At 40.0% G+C, this 25,845-nt stretch overlaps 1 protein-coding gene across 2 annotated transcripts in view; it reads right to left on the bottom strand.

Annotated features, from left to right (window-relative positions):
- Positions 1 to 25,845, bottom strand: part of TANGO6 (transport and golgi organization 6 homolog) — a 184,537-nt gene that overhangs the window by 102,486 nt on the left and 56,206 nt on the right. For both annotated transcript variants that reach the window (XM_061387714.1, XM_061387715.1), the window contains exons 12-14: positions 21,176 to 21,310; positions 13,620 to 14,096; positions 12,787 to 12,844 (exon numbers count right to left, since the gene is read on the bottom strand). In XM_061387714.1, the coding sequence (XP_061243698.1) occupies positions 12,787 to 12,844; positions 13,620 to 14,096; positions 21,176 to 21,310 (670 nt within the window). The remainder of the gene's footprint in view (positions 1 to 12,786; positions 12,845 to 13,619; positions 14,097 to 21,175; positions 21,311 to 25,845) is intronic.

Here is a 25,845-nt window from a genome sequence, read left to right as displayed (position 1 = left end):
TTTCCCTTTGATGTGAACCATTTTTAAAGTCTTTATTGAATTTGTTACAATACTGCTTCTGTTTTATGTTTTGGTTTTTTGGCCCTGCGGCATGTGGGATCTTAGCTCCCCAACCAAGGATCAAACTCACACCCCCTGCACTGAAAGGTGAAGTCTCAACCACTGGACTGTTTGAGGAAGTCCCATGTGTGTGGCTTTTTGATTAGCATTTGTCCCCTGCATCTCCTCCCTGCCTCAGACTATATATTCCATGGAGGCAGGGCACGACTGTTTTTCCTCAGCAGTATACTGAGCACAGCACCCTTACACAGAATAGGTGGTCAATGAATATTTGTTGAGTGAATGACCATTTAAAACTATTAAGGAAAAAACCAACAGCCAAAGATATTTTACAGTCTTTCTGTCACTGTCTAAAGTCAGGTTACCAAAAATGGAAAACAGATGTTAAACATAAAATACAAAAGTGCTTCAGAGGGGCTTCCCTGGTGGCTCAGTGCTAGAGAATCTGCCTGCAACCAAGCTTGTGCGCCACAACTACTGAGCCTGTGCTCCAGAGCCCAGGAGTCACAATTACTGAGCCCACGTGCAGCAACTACTGAAGCCCGAGCGCCCCGGAACCCGTGCTCTGCAACAAGAGAGTAGTCCCTGCTTGTCACAACTAGAGAAAAGTCCTCACAGCAATGAAGACCCAACACAGGCAAAATTAAATTTAAGAAAAAGAAAAGGAAAAAAAGTGCTTCAGAAACCACCTTCTCCTAAGAAAGAAAAGTTCAGCAATAGTGCCTTGGCAGGTGGACGGAAGGATGACCTAATTAGGTCTTTGGTAGTGCAGAGTCTGTGATCTGCATTTTCTGAGGCTCAGTTCATTCCCTATCTTCCAGCCTCCTTGGGGACAGTAGAGATGTCACAAGGTCAGGAAAAAAAATCAAGTGTAAAAGTCTAATGCAAAAATCTAAGTGAGTTGCTCAAAACTATACCGTTAAGTGCATTTTTCCACCACTGCCCAAGATCTTGACGTAACCACAGAGGGGGAAATTGATATTTCAATCAGTTAAAAATGTTAACCTATGATTCAAAAACACAATTCACTGTGTCAAGGTGAATAAAAAGATATAATTGGGCTTATTAACTGTGTGAATAACTTCAAGAATCATCTTAATCACACTGGGTGTGATTAGGAATTTTAATTTGTATTTGAAATGAAGGGTAAGATAAACACTTTAGTTTGGGAGGGAAGAGCAAGAAAGGGTGACCCTCCAGCTGTTGCCTCAAAGAAGTTCCAGTAAAATATGGGACAGACATAGAAAACAGACTTGTGGACACAGGACGGGAAGGGAAGGAGAGGGTGGGATGAATTCAGGGTAGCACTGACATATATACACTACCACGTATAAAACAAGGGCTTCCCTGATAGTTCAGTTGGTATAGCATCCAACTGCAATGCAGAAGACCCCAGTTCGATTCCCAGTTCGATCCGTATTCCCAGTATTCTTGGGCTTCCCTTGTGGCTCAGCTGGTAGAGAATCCACCCACAATGGGGGAGACCTGGGTTTGATCCCTGGGTTGGGAAGATCCTTTGGAGAAGGGAAAGGCTACTCACTCCAGTACTCTGGCCTGGAAAATTCCATGGACTGTATAGTCCACGGGGTCGCAAAGAGTAGGACACAACTGAGTAACTTTCACTTCACGTGTAAAACAGGTGGCTAGCGGGAAACTGCAGTATAGTGCAGGGAGCTGAACCTGGTGCTCTGTGATGGCCTAGAAGGGTGGGATGGGGGGATGGGAGGGAGGGTCAAGAGAGAGTGGATATGTGTATACTTATGGCTGATTCACACTGTTGTACAGCAGAAACTCATACAACACTGTAAAGTAATTATACTCCAATTAAAAAAATTTAATGTAAAAAAAGATTAATTCCTTAGAGATTAAAGGAATACTGTACTTAAAGATAAGTCTTAAGAATAACTTGCTATTTTAGTTGTGAGCTCTCTTGTTCTTTTATCCTTAATTTGTCTTCAAATATCAACTTGACTAAAGAAAGGACGGCTCCAGGGCAAAATTTAAATAGCTGTTCTGCAGGGAAGGTATTTACAACCTTCTTAATAGCTTGTAGACATTGAAGCAACTGAGTATTTATCCCTAGATGTCTCATAAGTGCCTTATAGGTAATAAATTCTGCCTTAGTGACAGCTAGTTTACATGAATAGGAGGTAAAGGATTTGAAACGAGCCATGGAAACCAAGAAATTAAGACATATGTAATTGCTTAGCAGAAAATGTCAAGATCCACTGGTTCCATGGCTTAATTCTACTGCCTGAAAGAGCAGAGGCCATGGTGACTGGAGATAGTGAGAAAAAGGAATGGAGAGAGAGGAGGGAAGGACAGAGAGGTCTATGGCCTTGACTTTGGAGTTGATGCTAGACTTCATCACTCACTGGTTAGCCTTTTATTGGCAACAATCTTTGAGCTTTGGTTTCTTTGTCTGAAAAATCAGTAGATAAAGATATTGACTCTTATAGAGTTTTTATGAGGAGTAAATCAATTAATGCAAGTTACATCTGATATTTGGTTGGTGCTCAATAAATCATGAGTGAATATATACTGGGTTGGCCCAACATCTTAACCTGAACGAACTTTTTGGACAGTCCAATAGAAACAAGGAGATAAAATAACAACCATCAACAAGCATGATACTTTCAAATCCAGGCAGTCCATCACCAAGACATTACTGGTGGACTGGCAACAACAAAAAGCCTTTAAAGCCCTCCTAGAGCCCACAAAGAAAGTTCAGCTGCCTTGTCTTGGCATTCTGACAGCTTATGGATTCTAGCCTAGTCCCACTTCTCCCCATCCTTCCCAGTTTGTTCCGCTAACAATCTGAACTGCTTACAGTACTACCTGCCTTTATACTTGCCCTGCTCTTGACCACCTTCTTACCTTTGCTTTTCTTTCAGCCTCAGTCCCCTCACTTCACCTCTACATTCTAAATCCTGCTCATCTCTATTAACAGTCCTAAGAACTCCATGAAAACCTGTTTTGGATTTTTCTAAGTTTATTTTTTAAAGTATATATAATGCTATTAAACTGAGAACAAAAAATAAAAGTATGTAACTCAGTGATCTTTAGTATATTACAAGGTTGTCCAATGATCACCACTATAAGCCCAAAACATTTCATCATCTCCCCAGAGAAATCTCTTATTCATTATCAGTCACTCCCTGTTTCCCTCTTCCCATTCTCAGGCAACCACGAAACTGCCTTCTATCTCTATGGATTTGCCTACTCTGGACATTTCATACAAAATGTGGTTTTCATGTGTGGCTCCTTTCATTTATCATGTTTTGAAGGTTCAGTCACTTTATAGTATGAATCAGTACTTCCTTCTTTTTTGCTGCTAAATAATATTCCACTATTTAAATATACCACCTTTAATTTATCCATTCATCAGGTGATAGAAGTTTAGGTTGTTTCTACTGTGAATGAAAAATATTGCCTGCCCTACCGGTAAATAAAAGATGTTACAGCCGTTAAGCCATCACATTACAGTCTCTCTGATGGTGAGCTCTGGGGGAACTCAGGATGAAATAGGATGCCCATTATCTAGCAGTCAGCCACCCCCTGACTGCAGCCACCCTGACAGTGCCCCCTGAGGAGACTCAGGATGAGAAGGCACAGGATGAGGCAACAGACAGCTGAGGTGCATAACAAAGGAATCACTTCAGTGAGCCCAGACTCTTACATCTTTCCATATACAGAAAAGCACTAAATTCCTTAACTGGACATATCTGGTTTCTTTAATTAACAGTAATCTTTTCATGTTCTGAATACCTGGTCTTTGTGGCAAAAACTCCTATATATCCTGGTTCCTCCCTTATCTTTTCAGAGTTATCTAAGATGTTGTATCCTAGGCTTGAAGTCCTCAGAAAGTCTGCCAAATAAAACATAATTCTTAACTTGTAGGCTGTGCATTTTTTTCAGTCGACACTACTTTTTTGGCTATTACAAATAATGCTGCTCTGAGGATTCATATGTAAGCTTTTGTGTGGACATGTGTTTTCATTTCTCTTGGGTGTATATCTAGGAGTGGAATTGGTGGATCATATGGTAACTATGTTTAACCTTTTGAGAACTGCCAGACTGTTCTTCAGAGGAGCTGCACTATTTTATGTTTTCACCAGCAGTGTATGGGCATTGCTTTCATAAGCTGTATTATTTTAAAGTAAGTAATTTTAAAATGCAATTTATTGGCATCAGAAATGTAACAAATATCAAAAGTCCTATACAGAAAAGCAAGTCCTATACTTGTTTTTCTAATCCACAATCTCAGTAAACTATATATATATATCCCAGGATTGTTCTGAAGGCTCTCTCCTGACACTCCTAAAATGAGACTGGTGTCTCCAGTGCTGAACAGTGGGAATAAGGACTGGCAGTGTGAGGTAACATATATACGCCACTAATGGAAGATGAGTTAGAGATACACATAGAGATTGCTTAAAAAATAACACAGTACTGGGCTTCCCCGGTGGTCCAGCAGTTGACAATCCGCCTGCCAATGCAGGGGACATAGTTTCGATCCCTGCTCTTAGAAGATCCCACATGCCACAGAGCAACTAACCCCATGCATTGCAACTACTGAGCCCAGGCCCCACAACCACTGAAGCCCCCGCCCCCGCCCATGCTCTAGAATCCATGCTCCACAAGGGAAGCCACAGCAAGGAGAACCCACGCTTGGCTACTAGAGAGCAGTCCCTGCTCGCCACTACTAGAGAAAGTCCCTGTGCAGCAGTGAAGACCCAGCCCAGCCAAAAATAAATAAATAAATCTTAAAAAAAAAAATACAGTACTCACTGCTAAACGAGTAAAACCACATACACACATACAAAATCAAGCAAACATGAGATCAGCATATTATTAAGCTATAGGAAGAGTTCATTTGTAGTGAAACCATGTCTCATACACAGGCCTAGTTCTCCCATACCTTTGACCATCTGAGAACTCAGCCCTTGTGCCTTGGAAACAAACAACTATTTTAGAATTAATTATTTTTCACTGTGGCAAGAGCAGTCTTCAGAATTGGAGAGACTTAAGATTCAAATCATGGTATTAACATTTGGTATCTGTGTCACTTTGGGCCAGCTGCTTAACCACTTTGAGCCTCAGTTCCCTCATCTGTAAAACAGGGATAAAAATTTCTAACTCGTAGAGTTACTATGACAGGCACATAATAATAAGTGGTGACCTCCATAATGCTTATTTCCACCTCTTATATAGCAGTTATCCTGGGAAATCTTAGAAGGTGAAAATAACTAAACCTGAAGTAGCCAATTATCTTTTACTTGTAGGTAAAAGTACTAAATTGCTAAATGTGTGCATGCACGCTAAGTCACTTCAGTCGTGTTCGACTCTTTGTGACCCTTTGGACTGTAACCTCTAGGCTCTTCTGGCCGTGGGATGCTCCAGGCAAGAATACTAAAGTAGGTTGCCATGCCCTCCTCCAAGGGATCTCCCTGACCCAGGGATGGACGCCGCATATCTTATGTCTCCTACACTGGTAGGTGGGTTCTTTACCACTAGTGCCACCTGAGAAGCCCAAATTGCTAAATATTCTGATGTAAATATGAGTGAATCAATTTTCAACTGATAGAGGAAATCACTGGACAAGTATTTCAAAAATGAGCTCATGTAAAATGCAAGTATTGGGGGCTATAAAATATAATCTCTGATTTGGAGAAGACATACTTCATCTGCACTGCAGTAAAATCAGGTACAGTGGACTGGGAATCCCTAAGACATGGGTCTGCTGTTCCATTATTCTCCCAACTTTTATGACTGTAGGCAAGTCAATTCTTCATTTATAAAAGAAATTTAATATCTGTTTTTATTGTATTTCAAGACTGTCCAAAGAATCAAAAGGCTTTCTAGATGATTAAGCATTATTCAATTTTAATAAATACTGATAATCATAATCAAATCTGTTTTCCATCTTTAAAAGTACAACAATAGGAGCAAATTCTACCATTATTTGGAAAGTTCTAGAGTAACCAAGTGTATTGGGGAAGCAGCGACAAGATTTGAAGGTCAACAAGGTTCAAATTATTACTTGCTATGTAATCTTCGAAAGGGGACTTAACCTGTTTAAGTCTCAGGATCTTTAGCTATAAAAAGAGGATATCTCTCATCATACCCAAAAATTAACTCAAAATGGATCATAGACTTAAACATTTAAGAGCCAAAACAATAAAACCACTGGAAGAAAACACAGAAGTAAATCTCAGTTATCTTGGATTAAGCAATGATTTCTTAGAAATGACACCAAAAGTGCAAGTAATAAGACAGGAAACTGGTAAGTCAGACTTCATCAACAGTAAGAAGTTTAGTGCTTCAAATGACACTAGGTATTTTTCCAAAGAAGATTAGAAATGCACAATAAGCTCGTGAAAAGATGCTCAGCATCACTAGTCACTGGAGAAATGCAAATCAAAATCACAATGAGATACCAACTTTACACTCTAATACGGCTATATAAAAGGATAGACAATAAAGTATTGGTCAGGACGCATAGAAACTGGAGCCCTCATACATTGTCCCTGCTGCTGCTGCTGCTAAGTAGCTTCAGTCGTGTCCGACTCTGTGCAACCCCATAGACGGCAGCCCACCAGGCTCCCCGTCCCTGGGATTCTCCAGGCAAGAATACTGCAGTGGGTTGCCACTTCCTCCTCCAATGCAGGAAAGTGAAAAGTGAAAGTGAAGTCGCTCAGTCGTGTCCGACTCTTCACGACCCCATGGACTGTAGCCTACCAGGCTCCTCCGTCCATGGGATTTTCCAGGCAAGAGTACTGGAGTGGGGTGCTACTGCCTCCTCTGTACGTTGTCCCTGGGAAAGTAAATTGGTGTGGCCACTCTGGAAAACAGTTTGGCAGCTCCTCAAAGGGTTAAACATAGAATTACTATAGGACCCAGTAATTCTGCTCCAACGTGTATACCCAGAAGCAATGAAAACGTATGTCCACACAAAAACCTGTACATGAATATTCATTACAGTGTTACCCATAATAGCTTAAAAGTGAAAACAATGCAAATGACCATCAACTGAGGAATGGATAAACAAAATGTGGTTAATTAGTAGTACAATGTAATATTATTCAGCCATAAAAAAAGAATGAGACCCTGATACATGCCACAACAGGGATGAACCTCACAAATGTTACGCTAATTGAACCAGACACAAAAGTCCACACATTGTATGGTTCTGTATTATGAAACATCCAGAATAGGCAAATCCATAGAGACAAAAAGGAGATTAGTGGTTCCCAGGGAAGAGGGGGAGTGAAGAATGGGAACCAATTGATAATGGATATAGGGTTTCTTTTTGAAATGATGAAAAGTTCTGAAATTAGTGGTTTGACTGTACAAATACTAGAAACCACTGAATTGCACATTGTAAGACAGGTGAATTTCAGGTGTGTAAACTAAATCTCAAGAAGTTTAAAAAATGGGGATAATGCCTATTTCCCAGAACTTCAAGAATTTACTGAGCTAGCATATATGAGAGATGTTCTCTAAATGCCGATTTGTTAATTAGGTGCTACAGAACACCAAAGGAGTCTTCCCATTTCAAGGAAATAAGCCGAGATGATAAACTTCCCAGGGTCACATTCCATATTTCAATGCCCTACTCAATTAGGTGGTCCTTCAAGGGGTAGAATTATTTTCAGCTGCTGAGCGCCAAAGAATTGATGCTTTTGAACTGTGGTGTTGGAGAAGACTCTTGAGAGTCCCTTGGACTGCAAGGAGATCCAACCAGTCCATTCTGAAGGAGATCAGCCCTGGGATTTCTTTGGAAGGAATGATGCTGAGGCTGAAACTCCAGTACTTTGGCCACCTCATGCGAAGAGTTGACTCATTGGAAAAGACTCTGATGCTGGGAGGGATTGGGGGCAGGAGGAGAAGGGGACAACAGAGGATGAGATGGCTGGATGGCATCACTGACTCGATGGACGTGAGTCTGAGTGAACTCCGGGAGTTGGTGATGGACAGGGAGGCCTGGCGTGCTGCGATTCGTGGGGTCGCAAAGAGTCGGACACGACTGAGAGACTGATCTGATCTGATCTGAATGGTTCGCCAACTTACTTTATTTGAAGTAGAAATCTGAGAATAAGATAGGGAGTTCAGTCTCTGACAAGTTAAGACATGTAATCCTGCTCAGTTTGAAACTCTATAAAAACAATTTCACTTTGTATCTACTTTCCTGCCTTCCAGGCTTTTTGCCTTTCCCTCCTCTTGGCTCTTCTGCCAGAAATGAAAACTCTTCTGTGAAAGGAAAAGGGTGGAAGAGTCAGTGCAATTTGTTCAGGCACGTTATGTTGAGATGACTAGATTCTCTGCACGATACTGGCATACTTTCACCTCTCATGCTTGGCTCAGAGCCTACAGTTTCTTTCTTTTTTTCAATGAGCCAAGAAGTTTCGCCCAAAGATTCTTTTGACACGGATGGGGATCACTTGGAGCTGTGAAATGCATCTATTGCTGGTGTTGCCTTCAAACTGTTCTTTAAATAATTAAAAGTGACCACGAGGACCCATGAGTAGATCCATACTAAGATAGATAACTGGGCCATAATATCTTATTTGAAGAATATCACGTGTGTATCACATTCATTACTGGAACGTGTATTTCAAGACTGAAATGTGAAAAATGCTCAAAACATCAAATATACATTATGGGACTCTTAAGGACATATTTCATCTCCTATTTTTGAAGAGAGGAAGACTTTTACTTTCTATCTTATACACCTTCTTGCCATTTAAATGTTTTTTAAAACAATAAGAATGTATTAACTTGTACTATAATGATGATAAAACAATGAGAAAAAGAATATACAAGGAAGTCTGAAAAGGAGAGACACTTAAAGGACACGTCTAAGATTAAGTGTCTATTTATAAACTCTGGATTGTAACTGGAACTTAGCAACTTGTATAGAATTCTCTGCCTGAAGAAGCTGCTACTGAGTGTCTGGGAGCAGCTGCTATGAGAATTAAATCAACCATCACTTTCTCAGTAGAAATAAAAAGAGATGTGGTCTTTCATAAAACTAAATTTTAACTCATAGGGAATTTAGTCCTCAGGCTGTTGTGATGTACAGATAATATGTATATCAGAAATTTCTGGGATCCTGGTGGTTCAGTGGTTAAGCACCCGCCTTCTAATGCAGCCCCCTTGCACTACAGAATATCTACATGCAGGCTGGTCTTGTCTGCCTGCCTGACTGGAGTCCAGAATGGCGTGGCTCTGGAGTGTTAGGCCTAGGCAAATGACACTGACATGCAGGTGGGAAAATTCAGCTCTTTCGTTTCTTAATGGGAAATTCACCTAAGGCCTTGGCCTTGAAGTGTATGGTACAAACACCAAAAACATCAATTAATTCAAACTTGTCTGCTGTGGGGAACTGAGAACAGAAATTAGACCTCTACCTCCCACATTCCTTCATCTCCAAATTAGCTACTAACTGATTAGCATACCAATTAAAAGTACTATAAACAAACACAAAACCAGCAGTTGTGATTTTTATAGCAGACCCTAGAGGCTAATGAGCTCAGTGGGTTAAACAGCTAAGAGGTTTACACAGCAGCGATGCTGTATGAGAATGACACACCGCCACTTCCCGAAAACTCTGTCCAAAAAAAAAAATCAACGAGAAACATCTCCTTGACAGTATTACAGTTTCCTGGAAAAAGCACAGGATGACTTGTTTCTGAGACTTACTAATTATCAGCAGTTCAGGTCCTTGCCTCTTTGATTTATTTGATTCCCATAAGTGCCATTCACTGTCATGTGGAATCCTGAGCTCCATCAAGTCCTCAGGCTTATCTCAGTTCCTGGCCTCTGTGACCTCTCAGCTGCCAATAATTACTTTCTCTCTCAACACACTCCACTCTTCTGCTCCCTCCTAGCTGTCCTTTTTCCTTGATGAGTGGTTATTTTTGTCTCCTCTGAAGAACAGACTCTTGAGTTTATTCTTGTTCTTGTGCATTTCAGCCATCACCATGTGAATGTACCTGGGGAGGCCCTGGACCAGGAAGGATCAGTAAGAAGCACAGCAGAGAGATGCGCAGGGAACAGCAGGACTGCCCAGCCCAGCCTAGGTCAGCCGAACCCCACTGGTCTACAGATGTGTGAGTGATCATAAACAAGTGACGATAAATAAACGATACTGAATGTTGAGGTATTCTGTTACATAGCAGAAGCTACCTGATAGAATACACCTACTCAAGCTTTAGCTGAGAAGTTACACATATCACCATGTTATTACCTAGCAATCTAACAAAAGAAATGGTAGTGACATGCACTGCTATATTAAAATGGATAACCAACAAGGTCCAGTTACAGGAAACTGCTCAATGTTACGTGGCAGTCTGGATAGGAGGGGAGTTGCGGGAAGAATGGATACACGTATATGTATGGCTGAGTCCCTCTGCTGTCCACCCGAAACTATCACAACATTGCTAATGAGCTGCTAATAAGCTATACTCCAGTATAAAATAAAAGTTTAAATCTAAAGAAAAGAAATAGTAGCGATATGACGACGATGATGAAAACATTAATATCATAATTAGCTAACACATACTGAACACTTAATATGCACTAAGCACTTTCAAAGTACTAACTCATTTAATGTTAGCCCCCTCCATAAATAAACTTTTACTGACAGAACAGTATTCAATTTACAGATTTATTGAGAAGATGCACACAGAGTTCCTGTATACTGCATACCTGCTGCTGCTGCTGCTAAGTCACTTCAGTCATGTCCGACTCTGTGCGACCCCATAGATGGCAGCCCACCAGGCTCCCCCGTCTCTGGGATTCTCCAGGCAAGAACACTGGAGTGGGTTGCCATTTCCTTCTCCAAGGCATGAAAGTGAAAAGTGAAAGTGAACTTGCTCAGTCCGGTCCGACCCTCAGCAACCCCATGGATTGCAGCCTTCCAGGCTCCTCCATCCATGGGATTTTCCAGACAAGAGTACTGGAGTGGGGTGCCATTGCCTTCTCCGATAATGCATACCTAGCTGCCCCCTACCACTAACTTTCACTTTAGCATGGTACATTATCACAATTAATGAACTAGTACTGACATTTCGTTATCAACTAAAGTCCATAACTTACTCAGATTTTTTAAGTTTTTCCCTAATGTCCTTTTTTTGCTCCAGGATCCTATTCACCACATTATATTTAATCTCCTTAAGCTCTGACGGTTTAATCCCTCTCCTCCTCACTAAATTCTATTATTTTTTTGGCAACAGCTTTATTGAGACACAATTCACATACTGTAAAACTCACCAATTTAAAATATACAATTCAAAAGTTTCTACCATACTGACAGAGTTGTGCAACTATCACTACAGTCAATTTTAGAATTGTGTGAGCTTTCATCACCCCCTCAAGGAAATCCTGTACCCTTTGGCCATCACCTCCCAAACCTTTCCCCTTTCTCTCCAGCCCTAGACAACTGCTAACCTACTCTCTGTCTCTATAAATTTACCTATACTGGACATTTCATATGAAGGAACCATACAAAATGTGGTTTTCTGGGAATGGTTTCTTTCATCTATGTTTTCAAGGTTTTACCCACATGTTTCAATACTTCATTTTCATTGGCTGAATAATATTCCACTGTATATACACACCACATTTTGTCTATCTGTTCATCAAATGGTAGACATCTAGGTTCTACCTTTTGACTACTACGAATATTAATGAACAAGTTTTTGCATGAGCATATGTTTTCATTTTTCTTGGGTGAATACTCAGAATTGCTGGGTCAAGTGACAACTCTGCATTTATTTTTTTCAAAGAACTGCCAGACTATGTTCTAAAGCAGCTGTAGGGACTTCCCTGGTAGTCCAGTGGCTAAGACTCCACTCAGCTAATACAGGGGGCCTGTGTTCAATCCCTAGTCAGGGAACTAGGTCCCACATAGCAAAACTATGACCTGGCGTAGTTAAATAAATGAAGCAAGCAACTGTACTGTTTTACATTCCTACTTAGCTCCCTTTTTCACAGGTAAGAAACTGAAGCCCAGAGGGATTAAGTACTTTGCCAAAGTTCACATAGCTGAAAAGCAGGAGGGGTGGGGGAGGGTTGGTGCATCCTGGTGATCAATCTCCAGACCCCAGCTCCTGAGGACTACAGCACACTACAGAGCCCAGAGACTGTGAGTTAATTCTGCCTTCTTACCAGGTCTGCCTCCTACCCTTCTGGGGAAAGGTGCTTAACTCTCCACACCCTTTTTCGTAAAGCCCCTCTCTAGATTTAAAATCCACAAATTAACAGAAGACGGAATCACAACAAAGAATCATAAATGAGAAATAAAATGACTGCAAAAAATGTTTTGATAATGAAATATATTCTGAGATTCTTTTAGTTTAACAAGAGCGCAAAGGTACACAATGACAGTAGCCATGCACCTAAAACATCAATGTAATGGGAGCTCACAGGTGAGGCATTCTTTACCTCCTCAAATTTGAGAAAACGGGATTTAATCTATAGAATGATAAATAAACATAAATAAAGGCTTCCCCATCATTATGAGATACTGAACTCTTCAGGGTCCCTTTAGGAACCCTCCAGAAATATTACTATCATGACTGAAATTAAGTCCTAGCTAGGAGGCAGGAAAATGGACAAAATGACCAGCAGGTTATGATTCTATGACTTTAGAGATTTTGTGAAAACACATGATTTAATTTTTGGTCCACAGACTTAAAGTCCTAAGCAGGACTAACTTACCCTGAATAGCAGACAGATATACAAAGGTGTCTTCATGCTCCAAGTTCTCCAAGAATATCTGAAACCACAGAATATAGCAGTGACATGATTCACAAACAGCAAGAGAAATTTAAGACACCTTTAGAGCAGACTCAAAAGAATAAATGCTTGTAGTCCTCTTTGCTGTAGCTAGATACTGGTCTGACTGTGAATCTTGTAGGGAAAATAGTATATATGTTTGAAGTTCCATTTCTATAATGGTTAAAAAAGGGCAGCGATCCGGCAGAAATACTTCTTGAAGTTGTCTAGTATACATTAAAAGTAGGCATGGAAACCAAAATCTGGAAGAACAATTCTCACATTTTTTCCACTACAGCCCACGGTAGATAGCCCGTTCTTAGGCCTGTGACAGACTACAGGCCCTGACACACAAGAGGCCAGGTTTGGGGCTACATTCAATGAATGGCATATCTGCTATAATTTGATCCTTTTCTCTTGCACTCAAGAAAGCATATGGAAATGCAAGGGCAAGACAGAGATGTTATTACTGGGATAACCTTGAATCTGTTCTAATTTATTAAAAAAAAATCTTTTGCAAACTTCAGCTCTTCAACTGATATTAGTAGCAGCCTGTAAAACCTCTGGCCTTCTGCTCATGTTCAACTGAGTCTTGCTTCTGTAGAACAATTACAATTTCCCCAAGGGTGGCCCAGGACAGGGCTTGATACACAGTCAAGGCTCCTGGACAGTGGCCTCACCGTGTGTGTGTGTGTGTGTGTGTTTGAGTGTGTTCTACTCACTGCGTGTTTGTGTTCCACTCACCATGTGTATGTGTCTGAGTGTGTTCTACTCACCTTGAGAAGCTTCTCCTGCATATTAAGGACTTTTGCTTCTCTCTGCTCTATCCAGCGAGAAAGAGTTCGCAAGGCAGCAGCCCGTGTTGGAATTTGAGGATCATAAGCTGATAAAAGAGCTTCCTGGAGCTCTTCTGTGGTTACACTTTCTGATTTTTGCTTTGCAATGGTGCTGGGCTCACGGACTTCATGAGAAGCAACATGGCTTTGCTGTGGTTCAAGGTGGCCATGAGATACATCGCTGTATCTTTCATAACTGGTTTGTTGCTGCTCTTCCCTTTTACCTTCTGGATCCTTTTTGTTTAGGGTACTCTGGGCGGCCACACTGACAGCCTCTGTGGAAAAGGCTCCATGAGTAGAGATGGTAATGCGGAGATCAGCAGCAAGTTCCTGGATGACAGGGTCAGGGTATGTGCTAGAGACCTTCTCCAACAGAGGCAGCAATTGCTTCAGGACAGCAAAATCACTTGACTTCAACTACAAAATGAAATTTTAAAAATGCAAACCCAAATTAACATAGCAGATGCTAATATGACCACAATATGAGCACAATATGACGCTAATATGAGCACAAGGCAACAGACACTAAGAAAAAGGGGCTGGAAGCAAACCTTGTTCCTGGTGTGATTCGCATATAGCCTGAATCTGGCACTCTAACACTATGGTCTTATAACTATAATTAACATTTATTGAATACTTACCGGGTACAGGTACTTTTCTAAATCAAAAAGTACATCAGGAACAAATAGTATTACTCTTTTTTCCCCCTCCCCACTCCCTTGCCTATTATTACTCTTAATATTTATAATCTGATAGGCAAACATGGCTGTTATTTTAATTTGCATTAATCAGACTAATAGCAGTATTAAGCATCCTTCCATGTTTATTAACTGTCTACATTTCTTCTGGGAACAGCCTGTTTTCATCCTTTGTACCCCACTCACCTCTTAGTCTTATTTGTCTCTACAGTTTCTTTTTTTTTAATTTATTTATTTTTTAATTGAAGGATAATTGCTGTACAGAATTTTGTTGTTTTCTGTCAAACATCTACAGCTATTCTTACCATGACATATTTTAATACCCAGTCATATGGTGAAATTCTTTTATATTTTGAATTGTATTATATTATAGTTTTTTACTAGGATGTACCTTTTGCCATAAAAAGATGAGTTCACATTAGCAAAGTACTTAGTGCTTGACACACTAGTAAGTACTATGTGAATGGTTTAAATATAAATACAATAAACAAACAAATCACACACACACATATTCACAGCCCTATAAAACAGTTACTATCTATATGTTAAACAGGGAAGGGACTTCATGAGTGGTCCAGGGGTTAAAATTCCACACTTCCAGTGCAGGGGACACAGGTTCAGTCCCTGGTCAGGAAACTAAGATTCTACATGCAGGGTGGTGCAGCCAAAAATTTTTTTTAATTTAATTAAAATTAAAGTCACACAGCTGAAAGACAGTAAGATGTGAACCTAATAAATCTGGCTCCAGAGTCCACACTCTTAACTAAACGCTACACAGTCTCATTTGAATGAGTAAAGCTATTCTTAACTGCAAGATCTAAAGTGGCTGGTCAGCATACAAGGGTGACTCAGGCCTGGAAGGGACTGTGATGGTAACTGGCAGAAGGGAAGTTCCCCTAGAAAATGAGAGTGAAAACTACTTAAGATTTTATTCTCTCTAGAAGCTCTGTTCTAATAAAGCCTTACTAGGAAAGGTGCATGGGCAGTCAGTGAAGAAAAATCAGTGTGTATTTCACTGAAAAATCAGTGAAAAATCAGACAGTATTTTCTGTCTGAAAATACTGGAAAAACTGTCATACGAAACTTCATGAAGCCCTGATCATTTGAAAACCTTACACATCTTAAATCCTTTTTAGAACAAGGCAGGGTATTTATTACTCACTCATTCACACACTTCATTATCCAACCAACCAATCAATTAACCAACTGTTTTCATAGGACCTACATAATATTCTCATATTACACTTCAGCTTCACAGAATTGTTATTGTTCATTTTCTCTACCACTTTCCTCCCAAGTAAATGAAAACTTGAGATATATGTCAGGTTTGTACCTGGAATTTCACAATAAAAATATATATTCCTAAGAAAAAGGTCCATCTTATCAAAAATCTAGTGGTACTGGAAAAGATATTTTAGGATAACTGTGCTAGCGTTATCACCATGCTGGACTTCATTCAGTGCCTCTGTAGTATCACGTGTCTTTGTTTTTTCTTTAAGTATCTGAAATGAGAATATCTACTTATACCTATGGAATAAGGTATAAGTGTATGGCTTCTTTTTCATTTCTCGTATATATAACAATTTCTTCTTAAAAAAAAAAAAAAGTAAGACAAATAGACTAATGGAACAGAATAGAGAGACCAGAGATAGACCCACATAAATACAGTCAACTGATCTTTGACAAAGGAGCAAAGGCACTACAATGGAGAAAAGATCAACTTTTTAATAAATGGTGCTAGAACAACTGGGCATCCATAGGCAAAGAAATGAATCTAGACACAGACCTTACACTGTCACAAAAATCAACTAAAAATGGATTACGGACCTAAATGTAAAATTGCAAAACTATAAAATTCCTATAAAATAACATAAGAGATATCTAGCTGACCTCAGGTATGGTGATGGCCTTTTTTAGGTGAAATACCAAAGAAATCCATGAAAGAAAGAACTGATAAGCTGGACTACATTAAAATTTAAAACTTCTGCTCTGCAAAAGACAATGTCAAGAGAAAAGACAAACCACAAACTAGGAGAAGGTATCTGCAAAAGATACATTTGATAATGGACAGTAACCTAAAATACACAAAGAATCCTTAAAACTCAACAATAAGAAAACAAACAACTCAATTAAAAATGGGTGCAAGACCTGAACAGATACCTCACCAAAGAAGATAGCAATTGAAGATATGCTCAACATCATATGTCATCAAGGAACTGAAAATTAAAACAACAATGTGATAACATGACACAACCATTAAAATAATGAGAATCTAACACTAACAACACCAAACACTGATGAGGATGAAGAACAAAAGAAACTCTCATTCAGTGCTGGTAGAACAAAATGGTATAGCCACTTTTGCAAGACAGTCTGATAGCTTCTTACAAAATTGAATGTATTCCTACTATACATTTGAACAACTGAACTCCTTGGTATTTACACAAATGAGCTGAAAACTTATGTCTGCACAAAAACCTACACACAGATGGTTATAGCAGCTTTACACATAACTTCTAAACCTGGTAGCAACCAGATGTCCTTCAGTAGGTGAATGGATACAGATTGTGATATATCCAGACAATGGAATATTATTCAGAACTAAAAAGAAATGAACTACCAAACCACAAGACATTTAAGAACCTTAAATGTGTATTTCTAAGTGAAGGAAGTCAATCTGGGAAGGCTACAGAGTATACGATTTCAACTACATAATGGTCTGGAAAACACAAAACTGGGGAGACGGTAAAAGATCAGGAGTTAGGGGGAGGAAGGGATGAATAAGCAGAGGATTTTGGGGTTAGACCAGCTATTAGGTACAACGCTATAATGGTGGATATTATGCATTTGTCAAAACCCATAGTGTACAACACTAAAAGGGAACCCTAATGGAAACCACAGACTGCAGGTGATAATGATGTGTCAATGTGTGTTCATGGATTGTACCAAGGTACCATTCGGGAACCAGATGCTGATATAGCAGGAGAGGCTTTGCCTGTGTTGGGGCAGGGGATGTACAAGAAATCTCTGTACCGCCTGCTCAATTTTGCTCTGCACCTAGAACTGCTCTAAAATATAAAATCTATTTTTTAAAAAATAGCCATGTTTTCTCCCTATTTTCAAACTTGGTCACTGTGCAATTAATCTTATTCCACTAGGTAATGTCTCTAATCACCACGGGCAGCTACGTGGATTCTGAACCAAACAGTTTCTAAGGAAATGAAAGTTATGTATTCGTTCAGCTTCACAAGGCTATAGATTTCTCACTATGAGAATAAACAGGGAAACCTAAGACTACAAGTGCCAACTATTTGTTTATAAATGTTTAAAAAAGTTTTTGAGGTATAAAGTAATATTTACTTAATTGATAAATGAGAAAACTGAAGCATTAAGTAATTATCAATTATTTTTCAAGAGTCACCAAGGGCCACTACCAAAATTGAGACGTGACTGTAGTCCTCATTTTTCCTCCTGCCATTGCTTCTCAGCATAGATCTCAGATCTAGATCTCAGAACTCTGTATAAAAGTCTCGAGGCTGGAAAGAGCATCCCACAAGTGAGTGACAGACTCCCTCAACTGGCTGCCTCTTTCCCAGTTTCTGGAATGTTTCAGAAACAGAACGAGCAGTGCTATGTCAGCCCACTTCTACAATCTCCTTTAGGAATGGAAGTTAGGTAATGACTTGGAGTAGAAGTTAGATTAATTACTCCTTCTAAATCTCTGCAAATTCTCAAATTTAGAAACTGGTGGTTAGATCAGTAGGGGTGGAATTAAGGGTGGTGGGTGGTCGAAGAGGGCATGTCCTCTAAGACCATGGTCCCCAACCTTTTTGGCATCAGGAACCGGTTTTTCCTGGAAGGCAATTCTTCCGTGGGCTTGGTGGAAGGGATGGTTTTGGGATGATTCAAGTGCATTACATTTATTGTGCACTTTATTTCTAACCGAATGCCACTGATGATCTGACGAGAGATGCTGGTCTTTGGCCTGGAGGTTGGGGACCCCTGCAACAGAGGAGAACTTGGGTGGTCGGCCAGAGGAGGGCGTATGTACCTGAAAACCCCCCACAGGAGACTTTACAAAGCTCCCCTGGAGGACAAACACACTCTCACTCTGCCTTACCTGCTGCAGTGAGAATTATTATTTTGGAAGAATCCAAAAGTCTCTTCCAGCAATAAAATGCTGACCAAAAAATTCCTAATTCTGAAAAATACTTACATTTACCTTGTGTTCTCATTTTTTGTGTATCACCTATGTTTCTTCATACATTTAGCTGAGCAGTTTATATGTCTAGGTCCTTATTTATAATGTTACTGAATTAACTTACAAGTGGAACTTGAAGGTAAACTCCATGAGGGAACAGACACTTGATAAACATTTCCTGATTGAGTTCATCTTATGATACTCTTGGAAAAGTATTAACAGCATGAAATCTCAAGGTTTGGGTTCAAGTCCCAGCCCTCCAAGACCAAGTCTGCTCCACACAGCAGGGCTTCAGAGGACTCTGTGGGCCCTGGAACATCATGCATAAACTGCTTCCTGAGGGCACAGGGAAGTCATCAATACCATACTTTTATTGATGATCAGTCTTGACATTTAGAAAATACATTTGGAATTACAGCTGTCTAGCTAGCAGCCTTAAGCCTATACTTTCTCCAAATCAGCTCCTCTTCTTAGACACTATGTTCTAATAATCATCTTATTTATATAAATTAGAAAGGAAAGAAAGGTTCAAAAGCTGTTAGATTCTGTTTCATTAGCTAAAACAATGAATCATGATCAGGGATAGGTACAATGAAACCTTCTAGACTTTGAAGCAAAAACCTAGCCTAGCCTGACAATGAACATCTGAAAATATAATTCAGGATCATGACTTTTTTTTCTAATAGAAAGACAGAAAACCTAGCATTACTATAGAAGCCACTTATAAATCCTTCAATCAAAGAGAAAAAAAAATTAATAGATCTAGGGCAAAGGTATAGGGGTGACGTGTTATGTTCCCTTTAACTGCAAAGTCAGAGGAATTCAGGATATAGTCGGTGAGTCAGGATGGCTCATGGAAGGGCAGGGTCACGGTAAAGGCTATACTACATCTGCATCAGTCAGGTGAGTATCTGTTAGAACAGGACTAATCTGCATAACCAGCCCCACAATAATGGACTTCAAAAAGGAATTGGAGATTTCTGTGTTGTTTTGCGACACGGTTTGAAATTCTAAGTGTTAAATAAGCAAAAAAACACACTCTCAACTACGGAAATAAAGATTTTTCAAATCAATACTCAACCAGAAAAACACAAATCAACCAGGTCAACTAAATCCATTAATAGTACAACTTAAGAAAAATTATTCCAGGGACTTCCCTGGTGGTCCAATGATAAAGATTCAACGTTCCAAAGGCAGGGGGTGCCGAGTTCGATCCCTGGTCAGGGAAACTAAGATTCCCACATGCTGCTTAGTGCAGCCAAAGGGAAAAACAATTTCCTTGGTGAACTCCTCCTTGACAGCTCTAACAGGAGGAATATGATACAGTAACTGAACCAAAAGTGCTTTTTTCCAAAAAAATAAAAAATTAGGAGTGCTAAGTAAATATACCAAAAATGGGTTTCACATTAACAACAGGCCCAAATAAAATTTCTTTTCTCCTAAAGGACAAGCTAGAGAGAGGCAAATTCTAATAGATCAAGAATCAGTATCAGAATTTAATCCTTAAACTCAAAAATCCATTCCCAGAGGAGTTCCCTACTCATTGCTAAGAGTTCTGTCCAGTTTGATTTCAGGGAAGATTTCATAATACTTGCACTAATCCTACTTCACTTTCTCGCAGTCTTCTAACCTAATGTGATATGTCACACACACAGGTGCTTACCTTTCCACTTTGTTCTGACTCCTGTCTCTACAGTTCAGCTACACAGCCTTCTATCAGTGTCTTAAGTATTCAGAGCTCCTTCCTGCTTCCAGTCCTCATACATGACGCTCTGTCATTGAAAGAGGCCCCTCCATCTGCCCTACACACACTCCCAAACTCCTATGCATCAAGTCTTAGCTTAAACTTATATAGATAGTCCTTATGGAAATCTCCCCAGCCTAGGTTAGATGTTATGTTCTCTTGGTACCCTCTACTTGAGGTACTTCATTCAATTCTATTTTTTGACACAATCATTTAATGCCTGGCTCCCTCATGGGTTCTAAGCTTCATGGCAGGAGGGACCATGTCTGCTTCATCCACTGCCCCATTTCCAGCACCCTGGCTCAGCGTTTGGCACATAACAAGTAGGCAATACATATTTTTTGAGTGAATAAAGTTAAAAAATTATAAATTAAGTATGTAAAAGATACATGCACTGGAAACAAAACTTTTAACATGCCACATGATATGAGTTGAACAATGGATCCTGTGCCAAAATGGAACTATTGAAAACATGGAATCCTATGTAGCCGGTAGGTTACAAAGATTCTTCCCTGACAACAGCAGCAGCGACAAGGGCTGAGCTTCAGAGAACCAGTACAGTGAAGGCCAGAGAATCTAGTATTCACCATAGATGCAAAACAGGTATTTCCAAATCCAGCTTACGCCCAGTCAGAAAGGGCCCTGCCCTTTTGATGGGGAAGTCTACCCAGGTAACAAAGAGGAAGTGGTACTGTTTTCTTGTCTTCTACTTGGAGAGAATTCTTATCAACAACCTGACTTGTTTGGCCCAGTTCTACTGTGTGCAGTAGCCATTCTGACTTCTCACGGGGTATGGATGGGAAGGTTTTTCTCTTCTCCCTCCTTTCAAGTTTGGCTCACTTCTCCAACTCACCTGAACGGCTCCTCCCAGCATGACGGCCACCAGCCCCATGGACATGCTCAGTGTCTGTGACTCCACGGTGCTCTCTGCCTGGTGGGCCAAGCTTGCACATGCTCGCTGCAGGGTTGCTGCTACAAAGTCCACAACCTACCACAGAAATGAAATCTAGAATCAGCAAGGAGCAAGAAAAAAACAAACTCAAAATGCTCTTTACATCTGATGTCTACATCTTCATTTTCTCCCTCATCAATGTCACAATAGCAAGAAGCTTCAAGAACAACTGCTACTGTGCAGCAGGCACGGTGCTCAGGGTTCTACATGCACCAGTTCACCTAGGCGTCACATCAGCTCTAGGATGTATTCTTGTCCTCATTTTCAGAAGAAGAATCTCAGACTTAGGTGATTTGGAGGGCTTCCCTGATAGTTCAGTGGTTGAGAATCCACTGCCAATGCAGGGGACATGGGTTCAAACCCTGGTCCGGGAAGATTCCACACGCCACGGGGCATAAGCCCTAGACCACAACTACTAAGCCTGGGCTCTAGAGCCCATGCTCTGAAACAAGAGAATCCACCACAGTAAGAAGCCCGTGTAAGCAGCTAGACAGTAGCCCCGGCTCGCCAGCACTGCAGAAAGCCCCTGAGCAGCAGCGAGGACCCAGCATAGCCAAAAATAAGTAAATAAACACAATTTTTAAAAAGAGGTGATCTGCTCAAAGCCATACAGTCAATAAATGAGAAAGTCCACTTACACTTTCTCAAATCTTTTAATACACCATCTTACCTTCCTTTACTTTTTGTGAATTTTGCTAGGAAATTTAAATGAAAGATGATTTGTTGAATTTCTGACCATCTCCGAGTGTCTTAGATCTGTTTCTCCTAATGAGGATTCCTCCTCAAATATTCCTTACTCCCATTTTGATAGACTAGTTCTAGTAGGCAAAGAATATGCAAAAAGGCATTCATTCTATTTAGAATTCAATGTCCCCAAATGATCTGCACAACCAATCCAGAGTCATTTTTCAAAGTATTGAATGGTTTTAAAGGATTAAGATTATTCATATACAAGAGTTTACACAGCATCTGGATAACAACTAAGCCTTAAATGAAATTAATTTGGTCAGCATTATTTTAACTGTGCTTTGATTAATCATCTTAAGTAGAAACACATTTGAATAAAAGATGCCTGCACATACCTATATATGTGCACACACACATACATGTACACACACTCACACTTACATTTAGGATTAATGGCTCAAAAGGGAAAAATCAACTTGAAAATGGGATGGCTGTGATAGGTCATAATAAGCCTCTAAATAACATGCAAGCTTGTATGTTCAACTCTCTAGGCAAATCACATGCTATGCTACAATCTTTATTGCAGACTTAAAGTTAGGAGAATGGCTTGTTAACACTTGTCTTTTGGAGGTCAGGCAGGAAACTAGAAAGGTTATTAAAAGTTCCACCTACTGAAATAAACAACACGGGTTATGGCAACCCTCTCAAGCCTGAGAATTTATTGATTACTAGAAGTTAAGGACACTGGCTTTTCCCAGAGAAACTGGTGCATCTACCATCTTGGGTTCCACCTATTCTGACTTCAAAGAGTCTTCTAAAACACTCCTTGATTACAGGAAGCTTCTATTTCAGCGCAAATACACTGTTAAAATGCTGGAACAGAATTATCTAGCCTTCCAACTTATTCTAAATTCCTGTCCTCTATCTCTCTGCCTAACTACCTACTGATCTATCTACCCCACTATAGATTGATCTATCTACTATGCTTAATATTGCTAAACAAGTAGTATGATCCTAATTTTGTTAAGAAAGAAACTTTCAGTTTGTATGTGTATTAAAGGAAAAAAAAAAAAAACCTGGGTGCTGTTAACTGGTATGACAGCCAGCTGGTATTATTATTTATGAAGTACCTTTGCTCCTAAACTTTCCTGTAACAACAAAACCTGTATACCCATTTTGACAACACCTCCTCCCCCACTAATCATTTCCTGTGATTTTATGAACTGTCAGCCACGAGAATAGGTAGGTATGTGACTGCTGTTGGTTCTAGAATTTATGTGTATTGAGCAGACAATGGAAGACACCTTTATTTTTTACTTAAACATTTTTGTAAAGCAATGTCATTCTAAAAGCCAAATACTCGTGAAAGTTTATAATGAAAAAATGGCAATTGCCTACCCTATTTCTCCCCATCTGATTCTACAGAGGCAACTGGTTTTACTTAGCTATTTTAGTGACAATAGTAAGCATTTACAATTTACCAGGTACTGTTCTGAATGTGTTATAGGTATTTACTCACTTAAATCATCACAATGATCCTTTGGGGATATGTAAACCTATTGCCAACACTGCCCTTACAGATGACTATAAGGGAGCTGAGGCCTCACTGTTAAGTCTGCAGACTTCGACTTAATCCTCCCATTCTGCAGCATGCTGCATCAGCCAAGTTCAAAGTCTCTGGGTTCAACCTCTCTCAACAATAAACCTCTAGTTTTTTGCTGGGGAGGGGAGGTGGTTGTACAAAGTTAAAGAAGGAATCAAATAGTCTTCTGACTCTTGTGGAGCTTGTCAACATGGTTCAAATTCAGCTCCATCTTTAGGGCTCATCTGGTGCCCCCAGTCCTTCCAGGCTTCTGCAGAGAGAAGTGGTTTGCCTTTTTTCCCCTTTTCTCAAAAAACTTTTAACATACTGTATTGGTGTTTTTCCTTCTGGCTTACTTCACTCTGTATAATAGGCTCCAGTTTCATCCACCTCATTAGAACTGATTCAAATGTATTCTTTTTAACAGCTGAGTAATACTCCATTGTGTATATGTACCACAGCTTTCTTATCCATTCATCTGCTGATGGGCATCTAGGTTGCTTCCATGTCCTGGCTATTATAAACAGTGCTGCGATGAACATTGGGGTACACGTGTCTCTTTCCCTTCTGGTTTCCTCAGTGTGTATGCCCAGCAGTGGGATTGCTGGATCATAAGGCAGTTCTATTTCCAGTTTTTTAAGGAATCTCCACACTGTTCTCCATAGTGGCTGTACTAGTTTGCATTCCCACCAACAGTGTAAGAGGGTTTCCTTTTCTCCACACCCTCTCCAGCATTTATTATTTGTAGACTTTTGGATTGCAGCTATTCTGACTGGTGTGAAATGGTACCTCATAGTGGTTTTGATTTGCATTTCTCTGATAATGAGTGATGTTGAGCATCTTTTCATGTGTTTGTTAGCCATCTGTATGTCTGCTTTGGAGAAATGTCTATTTAGTTCTTTGGCCCATTTTTTGATTGGGTCAATACAGTATACTAATGCATATATATGGAATTTAGAAAGATGGTAACAATAACCCTGTGTACGAGACAGCAAAAGAGACACTGATGTATAGAACAGTCTTATGGACTCTGTGGGAGAGGGAGAGGGTGGGAAGATTTGGGAGAATGGCATTGAAACATGTAAAATAGCATGTATGAAACGAGATGCCAGTCCAGGTTCGATGCACGATACTGGATGCTTGGGGCTAGTGCACTGGGACGACCCAGAGGGATGGTATGGGGAGGGAGGAGGGTTCAGGATGGGGAACACATGCATACCTGTGGTGGATTCATTTTGATATTTGGCAAAACTAATATAATTATGTAAAGTTTAAAAATAAAATAAAATTAAAAAAAAAAAAAAACACAACTTTTAACAGCTCTTTAGAGGCACATGGCTTTGCTTCCTGACTTCTCTCATGCAAGCACTTGGCTTTCCATCTTCTGAAGTTGCTACTATCTTCTAGTTACTCTCTTTGACCTACTGTATCTCTTCTCCTGCTCTGCTGGTCACTGTAGTTTCCAGAAGGAACAGATAAACACAATCTTTTGTTCAATATAGCATCTTTAATCAGAAGTCTATACTTTTTATAAATTTGTACTCTTATGTGGCTTAAATATTTTTACAGTGAGCAGGTGCAGGTGTTACTTACGTTAAAAAATGTAACATAGGAAAATAGAACCCCTTTTACTCTGCCAATTACAGTGATCTAGTTACAGAATGGTGCAGAGGGTGGCAGTTTCCTGGAAGGGCAGGAAAAAGGGAATTTTGTTCATTCCACTCCATATACACTGGCCCCCTTGCTGATCCTGCCACACTCTGGGCATACTCCCTCTCATCTGAAACACTCTTCCCCTAGGTATATCAATGGCTCCCTCCTTCCCTGCTTCAGATCTTTGCTCAAAAGTTACTTTTCTCAGTGAGATTCTCCATGACCACCCTATTTACCTTACCACACTCCCTTCACCATCCCTTTCCTTGTTAGATTTTTTCTTTCTAGTGCTTATCACCATCTAACATGCTGTGTATTTTGCCTTGTTTACTGTCTCTCTATATATACATATGAATGTAAGCTCCAGTTAGAACTGGACATGGAATAACAGACTGGTTCCAAATAGGAAAAGGAGTACGTCAAGGCTGTATATTGTCATCCTGCTTATTTAACTTATATGCAGAGTACATCATGAGAAACGCTGGGCTGAGGGAAGCACAAGCTGGAAGCAAGACTGCCAGGAGAAATATCAATAACCTCAGATATGCAGATGACACCACCCTTATGGCAGAAAGTGAAGAGGAACTAAAAAGCTTCTTGATGAAAGTGAAAGTGGAGAGTGAATAAGTTGGCTTAAAGTTCAACATTC

The sequence above is a fragment of the Bos javanicus genome, chromosome 18, assembly GCF_032452875.1.
Source record: "Bos javanicus breed banteng chromosome 18, ARS-OSU_banteng_1.0, whole genome shotgun sequence".
NCBI classification, from domain to species: Eukaryota; Metazoa; Chordata; class Mammalia; order Artiodactyla; family Bovidae; genus Bos; species Bos javanicus.
The sequence above is the reverse complement of the archived record's forward strand: the minus strand, read 5'-3'. Positions and strand labels throughout refer to the sequence as shown.